The sequence below is a fragment of the Equus przewalskii genome, chromosome 25 (assembly GCF_037783145.1).
Source record: "Equus przewalskii isolate Varuska chromosome 25, EquPr2, whole genome shotgun sequence".
Lineage (NCBI taxonomy): Eukaryota > Metazoa > Chordata > Mammalia > Perissodactyla > Equidae > Equus > Equus przewalskii.
Window position 1 is genome coordinate 35,740,080 of NC_091855.1, and position 20,238 is coordinate 35,760,317.

General features: G+C 37.1%; 1 protein-coding gene across 7 annotated transcripts in view; it reads left to right on the forward strand.

Annotated features, from left to right (window-relative positions):
- The window catches only part of UNC79 (unc-79 homolog, NALCN channel complex subunit), a 240,600-nt gene that overhangs the window by 41,691 nt on the left and 178,671 nt on the right, over positions 1–20,238 (forward strand). For 6 of the 7 annotated variants that reach the window (XM_070594578.1, XM_070594583.1, XM_070594579.1 and 3 more), the window contains exons 3-5: positions 6,214–6,518; positions 9,694–9,864; positions 17,897–17,989. In XM_070594578.1, the coding sequence (XP_070450679.1) occupies positions 6,214–6,518; positions 9,694–9,864; positions 17,897–17,989 (569 nt within the window). The remainder of the gene's footprint in view (positions 1–6,213; positions 6,519–9,693; positions 9,865–17,896; positions 17,990–20,238) is intronic. The other variant, XM_070594580.1, reaches the window with a different exon arrangement.

A 20,238-nucleotide genomic window follows, 5' to 3' on the forward strand; every position in this document is an offset into this window, starting at 1 on the left:
GTTCCCAGTGGTCTAAGGCTTTGCCTTGGGCTGACTGAACACTTGGTGGAAAGAAGCTTTACGCAGTTGTCAGACAGCAGTCTGCTGCAGTCCTGCTGTGTCTGTGTTCTTCTTGTTCTTTGGGATATCTTTCCTTATTTAGAACCCTTAGTGTCCCTGTTCTCTATTAAAGAGATTCTGTTGATCAGATTCATAGATTTCATACTTGCATAGTAAGTTTAGGACCTTGTTACAGAATATTTCCTTTCTTTTCAAATTGCAGTGGAATAATTAGCTAAGTTTTTATAGTAATAATCAGATAAGTTTATAGACCAAGCCATCTGATTCTGTTCTCTTGAATTCTCCTTTTGTCTTTGAGGTCAGGGTTCTTAATGGGAAACACTTTCCTTTAACACAAATTCTGAAGGTTCTCGAAGTGAGACGTGCTTTTCAGTGGGAAGCAAATTCTGAATTTCATTTGTAAAGAAACTATGACATCCTAGTTGGCACTTCGAAGCTTACTGCTTAAGTCAGTCATTGTGCCAAAAAATTAAGAAATTTAGGATACTGAAGTCATGATTACAAGACATGAAGCTTCCATTTTCTTGTGCAATGGGTCATTAAGATATGATCATAGGTGACAGCATTTTAATGGTGAAACTGGTGTTAAGGTAGTTTATTCATGTGGCTGTTGGAGAAGATTCTACGCAATTGAGCCAAGTCCGTTTTCGAAGGGAGACAACGTCAACAACTACTACTAATGGTAAAAAAGCTATCATTATGGTAGCGATATTGCATTATAATAATAGTAATTATATGTGTCAAGCACTGTTCGAAGCGCTTTACACGTGTCATCTCATTTAAGCCCTCATAATAATTCCATAAAAGTGTATTTTTACCCATTTTACAGATAAATTAAACTAAGGCAGAGTGCTTAAATGAAATGCTCAAAGTTACATATCTAGTAAGTGTTGGAACCAGCGTTTGACCTGGTGGTCATAATGCATAGCACACGCTCTCAACAGTCAAGCTGTACTGCTTCTCCTTAGTACTACTAGTTATCCTATACCAGGGACGCTTCTCTTAGTGGAAACTTGGTTTGGCCTTTGGGAATGCTGGCATCTGTTCTGAGTCCATAGAGTATTTTTGGCTGTCCTTGAAATTAAGAGAAGAAAGGAAGTGCTTAGTGTAAAGATTTACCTTCTTTTTGGCAGTTAAATTGAGTTATACCTGAGGTTATGTGGACAGTGTTCCAATTCCCAGATCTTTTAGCTCCATCTCCCACTCAGCAATTCTTTGTGGATAGCAGATCAGGGCAGAGTTGACAGCCTATAGGAAACACACAAACGAAGTGGGGGAAAGAAAGAAAACATTGAGGAATGTAACATGTTATGGGTTGGACTTTAATACTTACAGGTTCAACTCTTGGGCTGAACCCAATGCTTTTTCTATCTTCTTTTTGCCTGCTTCAGCTTTTTTTTTTTTTTTTTAATCTTTCATTTCTTTTGTTTACTGGAAATACAAAACTTACAACTATTGTCCTATATATTGGACCGAGTCATGATCACTTTCACTTTTGTTATATACATCCATAAGAGTCATATTTATATTACCTTATTTTATTTATGCTATTAGAAAATTCAAGACAAATAACTTAGTCTAGGTATTTGGTGCCAAGATTATTGTCAGTAAGATTTTCTGCTTAAAAACAAGATGGTTCCTTTTGTGTTTTACATAATTTATTGTATACATTCAGAAGCACTTCTTGCTTTCAGAATTCAGATTCTTGGAAAGAAATAAGAAGAAAGAATTAGAGATGAATTTGCACAGAATAACCCTCTGCCTTTCTATTTGGATTTGCTCAAGGAAGTTAAAATGATTATTATTTTGGTTAAAATATTCAACTTGAAGTTCCAGCAGCTTCATTTGAGTCAGAATTGCATCTTTAGAGTAATAGTCCTCTGGTTATTCATGCATGCAGCCACCCCTGGTTGTCTAGTGGTTAAGATTCTCTCAGTGCCCTGGCTCGGGGTTCATTTTCCAGTCAAGGAACCACACCACCCGTCTTTCAGTTGTCATACTGTGGCAGCTGTGTGTTGCTGTACTGCTGAAAACTATGCCACCGGTATTTCAAATACCAGCAGGGTCACCTATGGTGGGCAGGTTTCAGCAGAGCTTCCAGACTAAGACAGACTAGGAAGAAAGACCTGGCCACTCACTTATGAAAAAATTGGCCATGAAAACCCTATGAATAGCTGCAGAGCATTGTCTGATATAGTGCCTGAAGATGAGAGGATGGTGCAAAAAGATCGGGCAGCGTTTTGCTCTGCTCCACAGAGGGTCGCTAGGAGTTGGAATCGACTTGAGGGCACTAACAACAACAATAAATTCATGCATGCATGTAACTCTCACTGATTTCAATAGAGTTTTGTACATATTTCTGAAGGCAGAGATTAGCCTAGGTGTTTAACTTCAATTAATTTAATCCACAGGAGAGGAGAGATTATGTTACCATAATTGACTATATCAGCAGTTGAATACTCCACATATGTTCCCTCAGCTCATAATGAGATTCATGTTAGAGTTCAGGGATGTTCCCTACACTCTAGGTTAGTGGGAGGCAAGCCCTGTGTGTTAGCCCTTAAGCCTAGAGCAGTGTTTGGTTCTTAGAAGGGGATCAGTAAATGTTTGTTGAGTTGAGTTGACTTTACTTCAAATTCCATCCATTGCAGGAACACTTCTAGAGCATTTACTTCATCCAGCAGTGACTTGGTGTCCCGGGTAAAATTTCATCTGAGTGCTGAGTTGTACTCATTTTAAGATAGTAGGGACCTAATTGTGGTGAATGGACACATAGTTTATACACAACTTCCGAGTTTAGTTTTTTGTGCACTTTTAGTATTACAAGCAACTATGAAGATCTTCTAGTTTAATCCTGCCTCATCGCTGCAGAGGAGTCTGTCCGTTTTCTATTAGAAGCATCCTGGGGCCGTATTTTAAACATCTATGGTCTTCTTTAAGGACCTTTTACCTGGCAGAACATTTAAAGGTTTCCAGTCTTCCTATGTCAAACATTCTTTTGGAATTCCTTCTTCTAGATCTCTCTTGTGGCGCCATTCAAGCTGCCAGCACATACAATATTTTTAAAAATCATTAAGTCTGGGGAAAGCTACTTGCTGTGAGCTCTTTAGAAAATGTTTAATATGTTTTTAGAAGGGATTCTAGTCTCAGCTCAATCATCTTAATTGAATTGTAATTTCTGATTGCTTAGGAAGAATATATAGACCTTCAAATTATTGAAGTCCACAGAGTACGTTTAGAGCATAACATGGTCAAATAAATTTTGTTTAGCGCATAGATTCAACTCAAATGTCAAAATTCATAATCCTAGAAAGTTTACTTGATGTGTTAATTTTCTGTGCTATAAATACCTCAGGGCAACTTTTCACCTGTCCTCGCACTAACAGAGGTCTTCTCTTGGTTTCTCTTGCTGTTGGAAGTAAATGCTTGATAACGAGGATCTCAGGAGGGAAAAGGAAAGGTGAAAAGTTGGCTGCTGGGTCAAACTCTTCTGAGCAAGGCATTCGTAATCTTCTCTTTGGTTGGGTGCATAGACCTCTGGGGAAGAATTTCAGATGGGGAAGATGGTTTTATCATTCCCAAGATAGACAGTTTGGTTGGGGAAATAAGTTTGTTTTTTCCTGAATAAACTTCACGAAACATCATAAAATCACAATGCATTGTACATTTATTCATGAGCCCTTCTTCAGTTTTTCCACAAATGAAAACATTTCCTTACATTGAAACATGAATGATAATTTAAAACTGGTTTCATAGATAACTCATCTTCAGCCATTTTTTCTCAACCTCACCTACTTATTAACTCCAAAGGCAGTGAGAGAGAAATTTTACTGTTTCAGTGCTGACATTCTTCCCTCCCTGCATGTATGAAGTTGTTGCTCAGTCGTTTGGGAACCCCGCATATACAGGAAGGGAAAAATATCAAAGTAGACTCTCCAAAGTTGATTTGACTAGTGTTTGTTAAATTATATCAAACTTTGGAAATTTACCAATGTATATTTGAAAAAAATAATGTGCTATATTTCCCCCACCAAGGAAAACGTTGATGAGAGCACTGTACTTAATTTAAAGGATAGCATTAAGATGCTATATGATATGATCTAAAGCTAATTTTGTTCTCCATGGCAAAATGTTGTTTTTCTATACCACTTCTATAAGATCCACATCTTGTAATTTTGAAAAGATGCTGGTGGTAGGCTGATTTAGGGCTGAAGTTTGGGAAAGTATTTCTAACTTATGTCCATTGTGATTCTAAAGGAATTATCAGTGGGATAGAATCCTACAGGATTAAAATGGGTTTTTGGTGACAGGGCTTATCAAGAATATAACATTTAAAGGTGGTACTTTTAGGGGTAATCGAGTTATATTAGGAAAGTTATAAAGTCTGATGGAAAATCTAGTGGCATTTATAATAGATGTAGGCAGGCCGGGGTAACTGGGATGTTGATAGTATCCCATTGTCAAGTACAAGCTTTACAAAGTTAAATACATGACACACACAAAAAGGTAAATTAAATCCCTTTAGAAGTAAAAAAAACCCCCACTAAATCTTAAGTTATTTATTGCTAAGAAGTATGACATAACTATTCTGAAATTATTTTTATTATTATTAATTGTTTTTCCCTGGACATTGGGTAACAGAAGACAAAGGAAATTGAGGTAAATTAGGCACATGGAAAATAAAAAGCATGTAGTCATTTTTCTCACATTGTAACATATTTTGCACTAAGAGTAAATAAGAATAAATGTAAATTTGAAATAGCAAGCATGCTTGACACTAACCAATTCTTCACACCACTGTAAATTGTAAATGTAATATCATTAACTAAGAACTTAGTAATGTTTGGTGCACATAGAATAAGTGTAAAACAAGGTTATTTTTATGTAATGAAGCATTTATAAGTTGTTATCTATTCTGATTAACATATAAGTGTACTAGATAAAAGCACTATGGAAGTACAATAGATATTATCATTATAATGTATAGCTATTGTCTTTAATGATAAATAGTATAACCTAATTTAAAAAAACCTAAACATTTGGCTAAACAGTCATTTCTTCTATTTTTAGATTAACAACTTTTCTGCTTTATGGCTTTTACTAAAACGTTTTTGTTTACAAAGTAAGGCTAAGAAAAAGCCAATTTATTTCTAGAATTTATTTTTATTCCCATTAAACTTTTTGTTAACTTTCTAAATTATCTTTCCTTTAGTTTTTAGTGAGTTTTGTTGAATAATAACGTAAGTAGCAGCAGTAATATATGAGATCTTACTGTATGACGTGCAGCTCTATGACAGATACTGCTTGCTTAGTCTTTAGAATTTGGAAGGTAACTATTTAATAAACCACTGTTTGTATTCATAAAATAAAATGTTTCCTCCCCAACATGCAAAATTAAAAAAACACACATAGATAACCATTATCATTAGTTCACAAACATATGCTACGGACCATCTACTATATATTATTTTATAGCTTTTCCAATGTAGTTTAGCTAACATTTTAGAAATATGTATTATTTCTAAATTCATATGCCTGTTTAAACTTCATTATCTCAAATGATACTGACAGAATGTCATGAAACAGTATCATAATATACATATAGACATTATTTTGATGCAATAAACATGTGATTTTTAAGACTTTCTTAATAAACACACATGTTTATTCTTTGCTAAAACATGTTTCTGCAAGTGCCATACCTATATTTTGCAAGTTTTTATATACCTGATTAAGACAGTCTTGCTGAAAACTTCCTTTGCTTTGAAAACTCCTTTTAATTAGAAATAAAAGCCCTAACTCATTAGACGAAGCCACTGTTTTTCCTTCCAGGAAACCTCTCCTTCTCCAAATCAATAAACTGTAAAACATGGGTTTGGCACTGAAACATGCATTTTTATATTTTTGCTCCTTACTAACCAGATAACACATGAGATGCAATGCAACTTCCACAAAATAAACCTTGCATTATTGGTATCTCCGAGCATGAAGCTATGCGACCCGTACTAGATTTGTAGATGCTGCTGGTGTGGCAATTGCATCTTATGTGGGATGTATCTGGTGTTTTATTATTTGTTTTAGAGTGTCATTTCAATGTAATGTGCTGTTCTTTGTGTCTTTGTTGTCTCTTTTTTTTCTTTGTCCCCCCAACAGCATTTTGTCCCGCACAGGGAAGAAGGAAAACCAAGATGCCTCCAATTTGACAGTGCCCATGACCATGTGTCTTTTTCCTGTGCCATTCCCACTCACCCCATCTCTAAGACCGCAGGTCAGTTCCATCAACCCTACTGTTACTCGCTCCCTCCTTTACAGCGTCCTGCGAGATGCTCCCTCTGAACGCGGCCTGCAAAGTCGTGATGCTCACTTGTCAGACTACCCTTCTTTGGACTATCAAGGCCTCTACGTGACTTTGGTGACTCTCCTGGATCTAGTTCCTTTACTACAGCATGGCCAACATGGTGAGCATTTAATTGAAACTTTTGAAAATGTGCATGTTATGTTTATGGATGCTGGAGACTGTTATTGTAATAAATTGCTTAAAAGGTCTTTGTGCGGCTACAGCCTTTCTTACACTGAAACTTAGTTATGGTGTTGCCTATCCTATCAGTTTTTGCTGTTTTATGACCAGAGGGAGGCTATCCAAGTGGGCCTGCACTGGGGGTAATGGGCTGGAGAAAGGAGGAAGGCTGTACCAGGAACTTCTCTCTTCTCCCCTGATATGCTTATCATGGAGATTCTTGTTGAGACTATGATTTGGGGGCTAAGGTTTAAAAAATTGCCCCCAGAAAATGTTAGAGGTAGAGCCTGGGGAACAAGTCGGATCCACTGACTAATTCTGTGGTTTTTGGGGGCAAATCACAGAATCTTTCTGGGACTCATTTTTCTTGTCTGTAAACCCAGAAAGTTAGATAAGGAGAAATCTCCAAGTTTAATAATCAATAATTATTACAAAATGTTGGCCAAGTGGTACAGTGTATAGTGGTGCTACGTGCTGTATATGGTATATAATATACCTTTTTCCTGGTGCTGTAGGACAGAAGCCTAGCAGCATGCTGCTTTTCTTAACTCTTCCCTTTTCTACTGTCTTTAGTCAATTTCATTATCTTGCTTGCTTACCAAATTCTTTTAACCTATAAAAAGGAGAACAATAATATCTACCGTTTAACTATTCAGTATTATATTTTGGAGAATCAAGTGGAAAACCATACAATAAGAAAAAGGATTTTTGCAGAAAATGAACTTTTAAGACATCAATTGTCTTAACTTTAAAGCACTGATAATTCGGTCTCTGGAAGTATGATAATCAAAGTTTCACTGTACAGAAAAATTGGAATTTGAGAAATGGATGGGTGGTGGGGGTTATTTTGCCTTTTAGTTATGGTTAACTCTCCTAAGAGAATGCTTAATGGTTTATTTAGAAAGATGTTTTCCTAATTTAAAAAAAACTTTAAGAAAACTACTTTCATAAAAATGATGAGACTGATTATTGAATTTGTTTTTTCTTATATATATAATTCTGTATTATAGTGAATATAAAAAATGTAGAAATTTGTAAGTTTGCTTAAGTATAATTTCATACCTATTTTAAGCGTAGTCACTTTTATTGTGATCCTGTCCCAGCTCAGCTCAAAACTTAAAGGAGATGACTCTTTGAACATAAGACTGCCAGAGCTTACCGTGGTGGTGAGCTTGTCAGCTTTTCCTTTGTGACTGCCGGTCCTGAGGTCATCGTGGACCTGCGTGGTCCCGGGATGAGCTGCTGTGTTAGGGCAGCTGTCCTTTATCTTCAAAGCCACTTCATTAGGATAAAACCATTCACTTTGGTAACTCAAAATCCATTTAATTGCAATTAATGTTTAAATTATGACAGTTTCAGAGGGGATGATTTGTATTTTTGCTTTTGTACCTACAGCTATTTTGCAACTTTACTCTTCACTGTTACCTATAGAGTGTGTTCTCGTTCTGCAGAACAGAGCTTAGAAGATAGGAAAAAACTCACTAGACCATCCCTTAGAGGTTAAAAAACAATACAGCATTGTTTCTCTGAGTGTGATCTGAACAACATCAGAATCACCGGGGGAGCTTGGGACATGGAATTCTGGGTCCCAGGCTAAGATTTCTGGATAACAATCACCGAGGGGTGGGTCCTGAGGATCTGAAACTTTAATGAGCTCTTTGAGTGATTCTTTTGTACGAGTCTGAGAATCACTGCACTGGGGCTAGAGGCTCTGTCTAGAGGCTCACCTCGGGCAGTGTGGTGTACTGGGAAGAGCCTCTTTTTGTAGCAGTTCAACTACTCGCTCTAAGGAGATCTTGGACAATCACTTCCCTTCTCTAGGCCTCAGTTTCCTCACATGGAACATCTTGCAGTGGGCTCTCGGGCCCCTTTCGCTGCTCACGTTCTGTAACTAGGCTAACATGAAGCTGAGCTGTCTTTTACGCACAGCCTCAGTTAATTCTTAGTTAAGCACCTCTGAATTTTCCGTTTCATCAATCTCAGGCTAAGGTTGACTGACCCTCGCTCCCCAGTGTGCAGTGTGGCCACATTCTCTCTGTTGCCAGTTGATGTGCTTGTTGAGATGGCATATTAATTCTAATGATAATCAGAAATAACATTAGGTCTCAAAATAGCACTAAGAAGGTAAATCTGCTGCAAAAAAAAACATGTCTAACAATTTTCTTTTATGATGGATACGAAAAAAAGAAGTCTTCATTGTCAAGTCTTGGCTGATGACCTATGTATTGGAAGGTCCAGAAATACCAAAGTATCCATTCAGTGTAATGGGATTTGGCCTATATGCATTGTATAAGCTAAACAGTTGTCGTTTTTTGAATGTCCTCTATTTTTACTCTTGTGCAGGTAATAATAATAGTAACAATATTAATGTTAATAATAATGGCTAAAATTTTGGAGGACACATTATGTGCTATGTAAAGCACTTTACATTTATCTCATTTTAACCTCCTAAAAATCCTTCTCATGAAGTGAGGTAGGTACTGTTCCTGTCCCCATTTACAAATGCTGATAGAAAGATTGTGATTTAGTGGCAAGTCCTTCCGTGATACTTGATAACCAAGTGCACAGGGGCATGAGGTATAAGTCTGCGGCTTCCTTTCTTTGGTGCATGCTGAAGCTGTCACTGTGCTGGAAGATGCAGATTGCCTTATTGCCCAACACTCCAGATGTAGAAAGATTGTGGTTTGGTTGATTGGAGCAGAAATAGCCTGGTTTTATTTCCAGTCTTGCCCTTGACTTTTCTAAAACTTCCAGTGGGAAAATAATTTAACAATCTTTGTGCCACAGTTATCTTGTGTAAAATGTAATGGAAGGAAGAATGCTGGAGGGACTTCAGGATTCATTATCACATGGAAAGTGCTTTTAATTTATGAAATCAAGGAGTAATATGAATACCAACTGTTACTGAAGATTGATAAAGTCATTCATCAGTCATTTATCAAGAAAAAAATACTGTATTTGCAGTATACTGAGCAGCATGTTTCAGAACTCTTAATGGAAGGGAGCAGTAGTTATTTATAATTTAAACCAGTTCATAGAAACTTAAAGGATAAAGTTAGTGTATTTTGTTAAATGGCAAAATATTCAGTGGCTGATTCCTGAATTTTGTTTTGTAGATCTGGGACAGTCGATATTTTATACAACGACGTGTTTGCTACCCTTTCTCAATGACGATATTCTGAGTACTTTGCCCTACACGATGATATCAACGTTAGCTACCTTTCCTCCGTTTCTGCACAAGGATATAATTGAATATCTTAGCACATCTTTTCTACCAATGGCTATATGTAAGTTCAATCTTACCTAATACTAGATTATTTTTATATATTGTGCAAATTGAAATTGCTTTTGCTGTTTTAGGCTGTAGATTTTCAAGATTATAATGGAATCACTTGTATACGTGGGCTGTGATTTAAATTCAGTCATTTCAGCATGAATATTATGGTGAAAATCAAAGAAATGAAAGACAAGTATACTTTAGAATTGTTTTATTCATGTAGTTTGATCTTATAGAATAGGAAGAAAAATCATGTCAAGGCAGAGTCCGTATTTCCTACGTGTAAATTAGGGTATTTTTTGCCACTTTTGAAAAAAGGTGGAGAGAGTGTTGCGTCAGAAATAAAAATGCTTATCCTTTGCATCTGGAGGGAGTCGGGTGTGGGGAAGAGCAATAGAGAGAGTGAGGGCATGTCGATTCTAGGGTCAGCTCTGTCTGCAATCTGCTGTGTGACCTTGGGCAGCTCAAGGTTTCCTAGTTGAGACCCCATCTCCAGAACCATGACACACCAGCTTTCCCTCACAGGGGTGCTGTGTTGATGAAGTGAGTCAAAACTTAGGAAAACACTGAAAAATGCTAAGGCTTGCCACTCATGTGCAAGGTACTGTTATAAGTGTGGAACTGATTTGCATTCTATTTCATTTTTATGAACAATTTTGCAGGCTTTCCAGATATGCGAGCAAAGAGAGAAAAAAAGTTGGGTTGTGGTTTTCAAGGTTTTTATGATCCAAATCCTTCTAAAGTATTTTTTAAACAAATGGATTATAAATTGATCAATGTCTCAGTGAATAATCTGAAAAGAGTCAAACAGATCTAGATTCAAATCACAGCTCTGCTGCCAACTAGCTGTGTGACCTTGGGCGAGTTACTTACCTTTCTGTTTCTTAGCTATAAAATGAGAATAATAACAACAGCTGCCTTGTGAGGCTATTGTGATAATTGAGGTGATTAACCTGGAACATTGGTAACGTGCTAACACAATGGCTGGTGTTCAGTAAGTGTTGGTTTACTTTTCTCCTCTCAATTCTTGTTCCCTAAAAATACCTGTATTGGTCACATTCAATTTCTAGTGATCATTTTCACCGTTTTAATGTTATGCACTTATGATATTATTGAAGTTATTACTCTGTAATAACAATTGGTAAACATATGTACCTTTGAGCCACATTTATTTATTTTATAATCAAGCTTAATTTTAGCTATAGCATTGTAACTTTCATGTCTAAGCAAAGAGTCTGATTTCTGCCTAAATTATATAGCGACTCAAAGAAATTAGCAGACTGATTATATTGTTCAAGTAATAGAACATTTGATCGTTCTCTTTTTTTTGTCCTGTGGAACCTTACTGACAAGTACTTGCTTATGGATACAGTCCTAGGTTGTATAATCATATTTTTTGATAAGTATGTTAACTATTAAACTTAGGAGTAGGAATTCTTTTTTTTTTTTAAAGAATAGCAGGTGAGGCGGCGTCTATCTAATAATTGGTCTAATTTACTGCATCCCTGTTTCTTGGGAATAAGTTAATAATTTGGGGAGAGGCATTGGCTGTATTGGGCCTCTGAGGTTATTGGGACTGATCAAGCACTGTGACAGCTGGCAATTCGTTTCTTCACCCTTGACTATTAATTTCTACTTAATTAGAAATACAGACCTCAAAACATGCCTTATAGTCACATTGGGATCCTTACTTATTTAAATGTGTGAACCTTGGCAACTGAGGAGAACAAAGCTGAGTTTACAAAATCTGTGTGAATTTTAGTGCTTCTTGGTAGAGTAACTTGGTATTCATTTAAAGGTATAAGTAAGTTGCTTATGTCTCTGGGATTCCATTTTTTCTCAACTGTAAAGGAGGGTTTTGGAAAAAATGTTCCATCTCTAAGTTTATTTCTGGCTTAATAATTCTAGGTTAAATAACATCAATTTTATTTTATGTAAGAGACGCATATCTTCCTCTAACCCACTCATTGATCTGGTTCATTTATTCTATCCCTCTGGTTTTAGTCTCTTAGTTCTGACTTTTGTTTCTCATCACCATTCCTATGGTTCAGTAATAGCCAATCTTTATCATCTTTAAATCTTCGAAAATAAATTGCAATGCCAACAAAATTTAAAGCCAAATTCTGTGAAATGATTCAGGTGTTTGTTTTGTGCTTGTTCCTTCACAAGGGAGATACAAAGACACAGACCCAAAGATGGAAGGGATCAAGTTCCGAATTAATTACGTTGCAGTGAACTGCTGCGAGAATGTGTGTCTGTTGCTTGCATCCATGTTGTTTCTATTTTTGGGAGTTGTTCCAGCGTCTAGAAATTCTGACCCAAACAAGAGAGGAGCGTTTAACTTCTTCCAGAATATTTTTATTTCGGGACTGAGCTGTTAGGATGACACATGTTGCGTTTTCTGAGTACTTGATAAATTCTTTAAGACGATAAGGCTTTTATGTCTTTGGTATGGTGTTTGCAAGGTCAAATGTCAAACATGGACAGTACTGCAGGTGTTAAATGATTATATCATTAAGGACCTAGAGGGTGAAGTTCTGAGCTCTGGAGTGGATCTTTCAGTTTAAGAGCCCTGCATATGTTTCAGTTATGTCCTTCATGTCATTTTTGTCAGTAAACCAAGTACTGTGCTTTTAAATAACTCTTTTTCAGGTGCTGCAGCGCAAACTGCAATTTATTATAAAAATTTCCTTTGACATAACCTTTTCTTTTTAACTCCTTCCAATAATAAAATATACTTCTTTTTATTCCATGTGTGTGCAATTTTCTTTGTTTATAAAAAAATATTAAAGGAGTTACTAAGAATTGAAAATGTCATTTGCATTTCACCATGGAAACCTCTCTTTTTCCAATAAAGGATCTGTGATTTATGGACCAAATTGAAATATGGATGTTGGGAAGATGATACTTTGGCAGAGAAGAGAAAAAGTGGATCCCAAATGAGCATGAATTGATGTAGGTTATGTTATTTCAAAGATGATGATAAAGCTGAACCGTTCTATCAGTGAGAGACCCTTCTACTGTATCTTGGTACCCTGAACTGTGCAGTCTCATCTAGTTTCTTTGCCAACTTAAATTTCCTCAAAAAGTCACTTACTCTCAGGAAAAATAAAGCTTTCTTCAGATCTTTGCATTGACTTAAAAGCGACTGTGTGACTTGATTGAATATCTGGTTGCAGACCATTGGCTCCAGATCACTTTTAGTTCTGCTCCTACAGGGGGTACATGTTATGTTTCTATGATCTTCTGAAAGCTAATAAATATGTAGAAAAAAAGACAGTCAAAAACCAACACAAGATATTGATGGTATTTAAATAATCTTCTATATATAAAGTCTGTTTTATTAGCTAGTGATTATTTTTGTAAGGTAGGTCTTACTATACTTTAAGAGCTATATTGTTGAGTTGGGGGAAATGTTTTGGAATAGGAATCCAGAGGAGCTGAATTGTAGTTCTTTGACTATTGGCAAATCGCTTAACCTCATCAAACTTTGATTTCCTTAGCTGTGAAATTTTGAATAATCGTAACCTCCCCTGTCTACATCCCATGTTTGTTGTGAAGACTGTAAGATAACATAGGAAATGCCCGTGAATATTGTATCATGTTATACAAGTGTATGACAGACCAAACCCATAGTCGAATGGCAGACATCAAATCCCATTGCAGCGAATTCCAATATTCTGCTCAAATTCACATGTTGCCCTCAAATTTTATCATCTTAAATATTGCTTGAGATAAGGGGTCGTCCTCTGGGGCTTGTGATGTTTTTCCCCTAGAGTTTGTTGTATAATAACAGGGAGTTTTATAACAGGTTTTGATCTCATAGAACCTGAGTACACTCTGCAGTGTTGATGGGCAGTCCTGTCTCTCTGATTTTCGTTAATCTACCAGTCTGCAAGTATTTTAATGCTGCGTAGACTTCTGCGTCATGGTGTCTCAGTCTTCCCATTCTGTTGAGCTGATCTGCCTTTCTAAAGGCATGGGTGTCTTATGTTCAAACCCTGTCTCATGGACCACCGTTAGCTCCGCTTACACAGAGAGCGCTTGTTAATTCAGGCATGCCCTCTGCAAACCACAGGAAATGGTTCTGGTGTATGCAGAACGGACACCAGCCTGTGCTGCTTCTTCCCAGACAACTCCCTTACCTTTACCCCTTGAAAATGTACAAGGCGAGGGGGGTTGTTTAAATATTTTCCAATTCAGACCACTTCTTGCCACCAGCTCTCATATGGACCAGTCCAAGAGCTTCCAAACTGGTCTCCAGCTTCTACACGTAGCCCTCCTACAGCTGTTTTCCACCAAAAAGCCAGAGCTATCCTCCAAATGTGTAAATCAGATCGCCTCCCTTCCTGCATCAAAACCATCTAGTAGCTTCCCATCACTCTTAGAATCAAACTCAGTGTCCTTCCGGGGCCCCTGCCCACCTGCTATTGGTCACTGCCTCTCCTGGGTTCACTCTGCATTGTCCGCATTGGTCTTCCTGCAGTTTCGTAAAGGCACCAAGCTTTTGCTTTTGCTTCAGGCTTTTCCCCTTTGTCTTAATAGCCCTTCTCCAACACGGTCACTGGATTTGCTTCCTCACTCTCTTTAGGTAGATCTTGACTCAAGTGTCACATCTTTGAGATGCCCTTACTTACGCTTTAGCTAAAATAGGTCCTTCCCTCATTTTTGATTCCCTTGCCTTGCTTTCTATTTCTTTACAAGTATTTGTTTGCCCATTCCTCTAGAACAGTGCTGTCAGGGAACTTTCTGTGATGATGGAAATGTTCTAAAAAATTGTACTGTGCTGTCCAATACAGCAGCCACTAGCCATATGTGGCAACTGAGCTCTTGAAATGTATCTACTGAGACAGGAACTGCATTTTCAATTTAATTGAATTTTAACTAGTTTAAATAGTCACGTATGGCTAGTGGCTACCATGTTGGATAACACAGCTCTAGCATTTAAGCTCCATAAGGACAAAGACTTGCCTATCTTGTTACAGTTTGGTCTCTGGGCCTAGAACAACGCCTGGTACATAGAGGTACTGAAAAAATACTTCTTGAATGAGTGAGTGATTAGAGCACGAGCTACGAAGTCAAGTGACTTACGCTGTAGTCCTAATAATTGAGTTGGTGCTCTCATGCAAATAATTTGATTTCTCTTTTATAAAATGGCTTTTTCATATACTTATTTTTTTTTTGGCAAGAATCATATAAGAGCTATACATGATGTACATTGGGAACTGTAAAATGCAGGAACAGATTAAGGAATTGTTGTTCATAGGGGGAGGGGATGGTGGTAAAGGTTATTCTGGCGGTGCTGGGAGGATCAGGGAACAGGTCTTAAAACATTTGATTGCGTTTCCTGAGCACAATATTAAATGTAAAATTTTCTTATTTTGATTAATTCTCTTCTTCCTTCCATCGCATGTAGCTTTGGCTTTATACACCCTCATGGGGACAAGCTGCACATCTGTTTACATCATGTCTTTTTAACAAGGTTCAATAAATGATGTGTGCCTGCGCATGTTTATTAAATTAGGATAGTGGTGATTTTATTCAGTCAGTTAGAAGGCTAAGAAATTGCGAGGCACCGTCTGCTTATATAAGTATTGCAGCCAATTTCCTAGGGCTTGAGCCAGAGGAACGCTTTTGGCTTTGTGGCTGACCATAGTTGAGGGAGAGCATGGATCTGTAGGGGTGGAAGGGACATCCAAAGGTCACTGAGCCATTTGGGCTATTCTCCAAATAGACTTCACCTAAATCATTCAAGACATTTGGGCATCTCTCCCATTTTTAAAGGCCTCCAGGCACAGTGATTTTTAGCCTCCTTTAATAGTAGTTTTCATTTTTTTAGGAACACTTATTAAAAAGTTTGAGGTCAATTTAAACAAAGGTGAAAACACTTGTCCCAAAGGGAATATATATATATATATGTATGTATGTATATATATAAATAACATTGTTTTTCCTTGAGGATGTCAGAGACTTTTCTTTCTTTCTTTCATTTCCCCCTTAAACAAAGGGCTCAAGGAGCATGCAGTTATTTCTCCTGCACCTGGACACCTTGCTCAGCGTTTCCTTTCTTATTTCTCGTCCCTCTAGCCGTACTTCTCAGAGGTCCAGTGCCTTCTTGCATCAGAGGCACTTGATGTGCTCATTAAACATGTCGCTTTCCTGCTTCCGAACTGTCTGAGCCAGACTCTCTAGGTACGGGCCCCCGAGAGCTGAATGTGTGCAAGCTCCCTGGCTGAAGGCTGACAGCAGCCGCATTTTGTTCTTCAGCATTTGGCTCCATGTTCTTTTTCCTTGATTGATCATATTTGATTAATCAACTTTACTATCTAAGAGCAATGAACTGATCTCTACATCTTTGTATAATTATTAATACTTATTTGTGTTGTATAGACAAACTAATTTATCTACCTGAACATCACCTGCTTGGCGGGTTGGCAGCAGCCCAGCTACAAGTGATTAATAAAAGCAAACTCAATAAACGGAACTTAATTACAGATTTGTTTTATTTGTTAGTTTGCTTATTTCTGTAAAGCTATTGTAAAGGCCACCATCCATTGTAGTGCTCAAAGTCCTTTATGTAAAAAAAAATAGAATCATATTAAATTTTGTCTTTGTCTACTTTATTATATGACAAATATTTTATTAGAGTTTTAATGATTCTTTTATAGATGTGTTTATTATAAGTTGCTTTATTCTTTTTGGATGTAGGTGAGATATTATTCCCACATATTATACTTTAAGATAAAATAAAATAGAGTAAAGCAGATTTTAGAGTTATCTGCTTTTTTCGTTGTTGCCCTTGATAGTGGTCTTCACCATTGTGTGTAGGAAATTGAGAGTAGACATCTTGAAGGTGTTATACTCACTGTATGTGTTCTGTTCATGCTTTCTCGACAATTGGCACATAAGCCCGATTGTGAGGAGAGGTTTCTCCCACTTTTGCAATTATGCCTGAGAAGAGGAATTCATTTCATATTTGAGTCCTTATAAAGTTCCTCCTTCCTCCTGTTGTGGGCTCTCTCTTAATTACTGTGTTCAGAATAATAAAGTACTCTTTGCAGACAACATATTACTCTGGGTGACCTTCGTCAATGCTAGCTTTGAATGCTTATTGGGGTTACCTGAACACTCTGTTCAAGAAGGGAGAGAAAGAAATTTAACATAGTGTTGGATGTCATCATAAACAAGCCACTTAAAGATGTCTTAACAGCGGCATGTAAGTGGTTATCTCCTGGAGACCACGATTATACAACTATAAGATGAACTTTGAAGAAACCAACTTGCTTCGTGGTTGAATACTTGTGGCACGGGATAAAATGTTCAGCAACAGTGTTATTCACAGATTCAAAGATTCAAAAAGTGCTTTATTTCAAACAACTCAGCTGGATATGAAGATGGTAAGCTCTGGAAAACTGAAAAAGTGGTTCTCATGGTGATAAAGATGGTGGTGATGAAGTTACATGTGAAGGTTTGAATAAACTTGTGTAATGATATGTGAGAGTTGAAAATCATTTTTAAATTAATATACTATTTTTTATAATATGTGATTTAAAATTGGTGTGTGTAACTAAATTAATAAGTTGCCCATTATAAGTAGACTGTTATTTCATCTGCATCTCTAAAAGTTAATACTTTCAAGTTGGGTTCAAAACCTTTTATTTTTACTTTCTTGTTGGGATAGACTTCAACATGCTTTTCTATATATTTGGGTATTGGAGGATTCTGGGTTTTTTTTTCTTTTCTACCTAGATATAAATGTCTTGGGAGCAGAGATCACATCCAAGCACAACTCTGATAAAGCCACTACATCATATTCTGGCAGTGTTTCTGCTCCTTGTAGATTCTCACTGGATGTTTGCTATTGATGGTGACGGTGTAGCATTTGTATGCTAGGACAAATTTTGTGGTTTTATTTGTGCAAAACTCCCACTGATTTGGTTGGGACTTTTAAAAAAAGTTTCTCCTCAGCTCTCAGGCACTATGCAAAGTAGCAAGTATGTATATAGATTAATTGTGTCTAATCATAAAAATTTTGTTTTCAGTGGGTTCCTCCAGGAGAGAAGGCGTTCCCGCCCATGTCAATCTCTCTGCGTCATCCATGCTAATGATTGCAATGCAGTACACATCCAACCCAGGTACGTGGGAGTTTGGGCAAGAATAATTCCAAAACCAATAAATAAATAAGTCATCAAACAAGCAGGTGAGAAATTCTCGTGTGAGAAGAACTTCTCTTGGTGGAGAGACAACTGGAGATGTGTTAGAAAACAGAAGAGTTGAGATAAATTTCCCTTGCCTGTTGCTCTGAGCAGTAATCTTGCTGGCTGGTGACGTTCTTAGAATGTTGGAAGACACAATTTTAGAACATTGACTGGAAATTGATTGAATGTGAGTGTATAGGAATAAAGTAGAAATAGAAGAATCCACCTGCAATTCTCATAACTAGAGATAAACACTGTTAATATTTTGTGAATTTGCTACTGTTGCCACACAAGTGTCTTTGAACCTAGATCTTTTACTACATTTTTGATTATTTTCTTAGATTAAATTCATAAAAGAGGGATTAATGGGTTACAGGGCTTGAAAAAATTTCAATAGTCTCATAATTATATGTGAAAGTACACTGTGACCTGTCATTAAGTATTATCATAAAATTTGCACACAGTTAGACAGATGAAAAATAATATCTCATTGTTTTGATTTGTATTTCTTCTGTTACTAGTGATGTTGGACAGGTTTCATATAGTTTACTCCGTGATTTTCATTCATTAGTATAACTGCAGACAAACTTTGGGGAACTGACCTAAAAAGGGGCTGACTGTTGGAGTCACATGTTAAGATGCAAACTCGGTTTTAATTTTCATTTAATTTTTTTTGGAAAGTGAACAAATTTGGTTGTACTGTTTTCAACCTTCTACTTAATTACGTAATAAATAATAACTGAGTTTTTGACTCAGGATGAGGAAAATTTTTTTTTTTTTTTTTTTAAGATTTTATTATTTCCTTTTTCTCCCCAAAGCCCCCCAGTACATAGTTGTATATTCTTCGTTGTGGGTTCTTCCAGTTGTGGCATGTGGGACGTTGCCTCAGCGTGGTCCGATGAGCAGTGCCATGTCCGCGCCCAGGATTCGAACCAACGAAACACTGGGCTGCCTGCAGCACAGCGCGCGAACTTAACCACTCGGCCACGGGGCCAGCCCCGAGGAAAAATTTTTTTTGTTTTAAAATCTTAACACTTCTTAGTTTGGAGTGTCATCCTTTAAATATGAAATCCCTTAAGATTATTATATGAGTTTAATTAAAATGTATATTTTTTGGAAGTTATGTCTCATCTCACTCTGTCTGGCTTGAAGGACTCTCAAAATGTTGTTTATATTTCTTATATATTATATTCTGAAAAAAACCCTTCATTTGGAATCTAGTGAATTGAAGTCTCGTCAGGAGGCCTTGGTCCTAATTTCTAAGTTGGGAGACAGTAAAGCAGAGTGGGGCAAATCATGTGCTTTGAGGTTAGATGTATATGTGGGTTCATATCTAACCTCCCCGAGAAGTGCCAGTTAGTGAACCTTTCAACCTCCCTAAGACCAAGTTGCCTCATCTGTAAAACGGGCATAGTTCTTCCGGCAGTGCCTTAGGATGTTGTGGTGAGGATTTAATGAGTTAAGTGTGTGCAAAGTGCTTCCTTAGCTTACTGACAGGCACATTGTAACTGCTCAATAAATAGCAATGCAGATTGCTACAGTCTGCCATTTTCCTCTTGGAGTTGAGTGTTTCACTGGGAAATCACTGTGATTGGATCGAGGTATTTCTGTTATTTCCAAATCTATATCTTCACACGTTCACGGGGGAACATTTACAGCCTATTCTATACTAAGAATTGTATTTGGGACCCAAAACTAGTCTTTTGGGAAACTGTTAAGAAGTGAGGACATCCAACGGGGGCTCTCTGAGGCCAAGTGGGGGGGCATCATTGTATTGTTTGACTTTTTATTGAGGGAGACAGCAAGTGGCAGCTTGTTCCTTGTAGCTGATTATGTGTCAAGGATCGGGCACAGACCTTGTTCAGCTAAAAGGCGTTCGTTCAGTGATTCCAATGTACATGGCTCTGTGCTAGGCATTGTGAAAACTGCCCAGAAAGGTAAGATATGGTGCTTGCTGTGGAGCTTATGTCTAATTGGGAAGATTAGGCATATTCACATAAATCATTAATTTATAATGTAAAGTAATATGTGAAAAGCACAAAATAAATACTATAGACAGTGTTGATTCGTCAGAAGGAGAGAACTCTATGGATTGAAATAATCTGGAAGGGTTTTGTACCACTTAAGTGCAGTATGGGTCTTAAAATATGGATAAAGTTTTGATTGATAGGGTAAGTGGGACATTC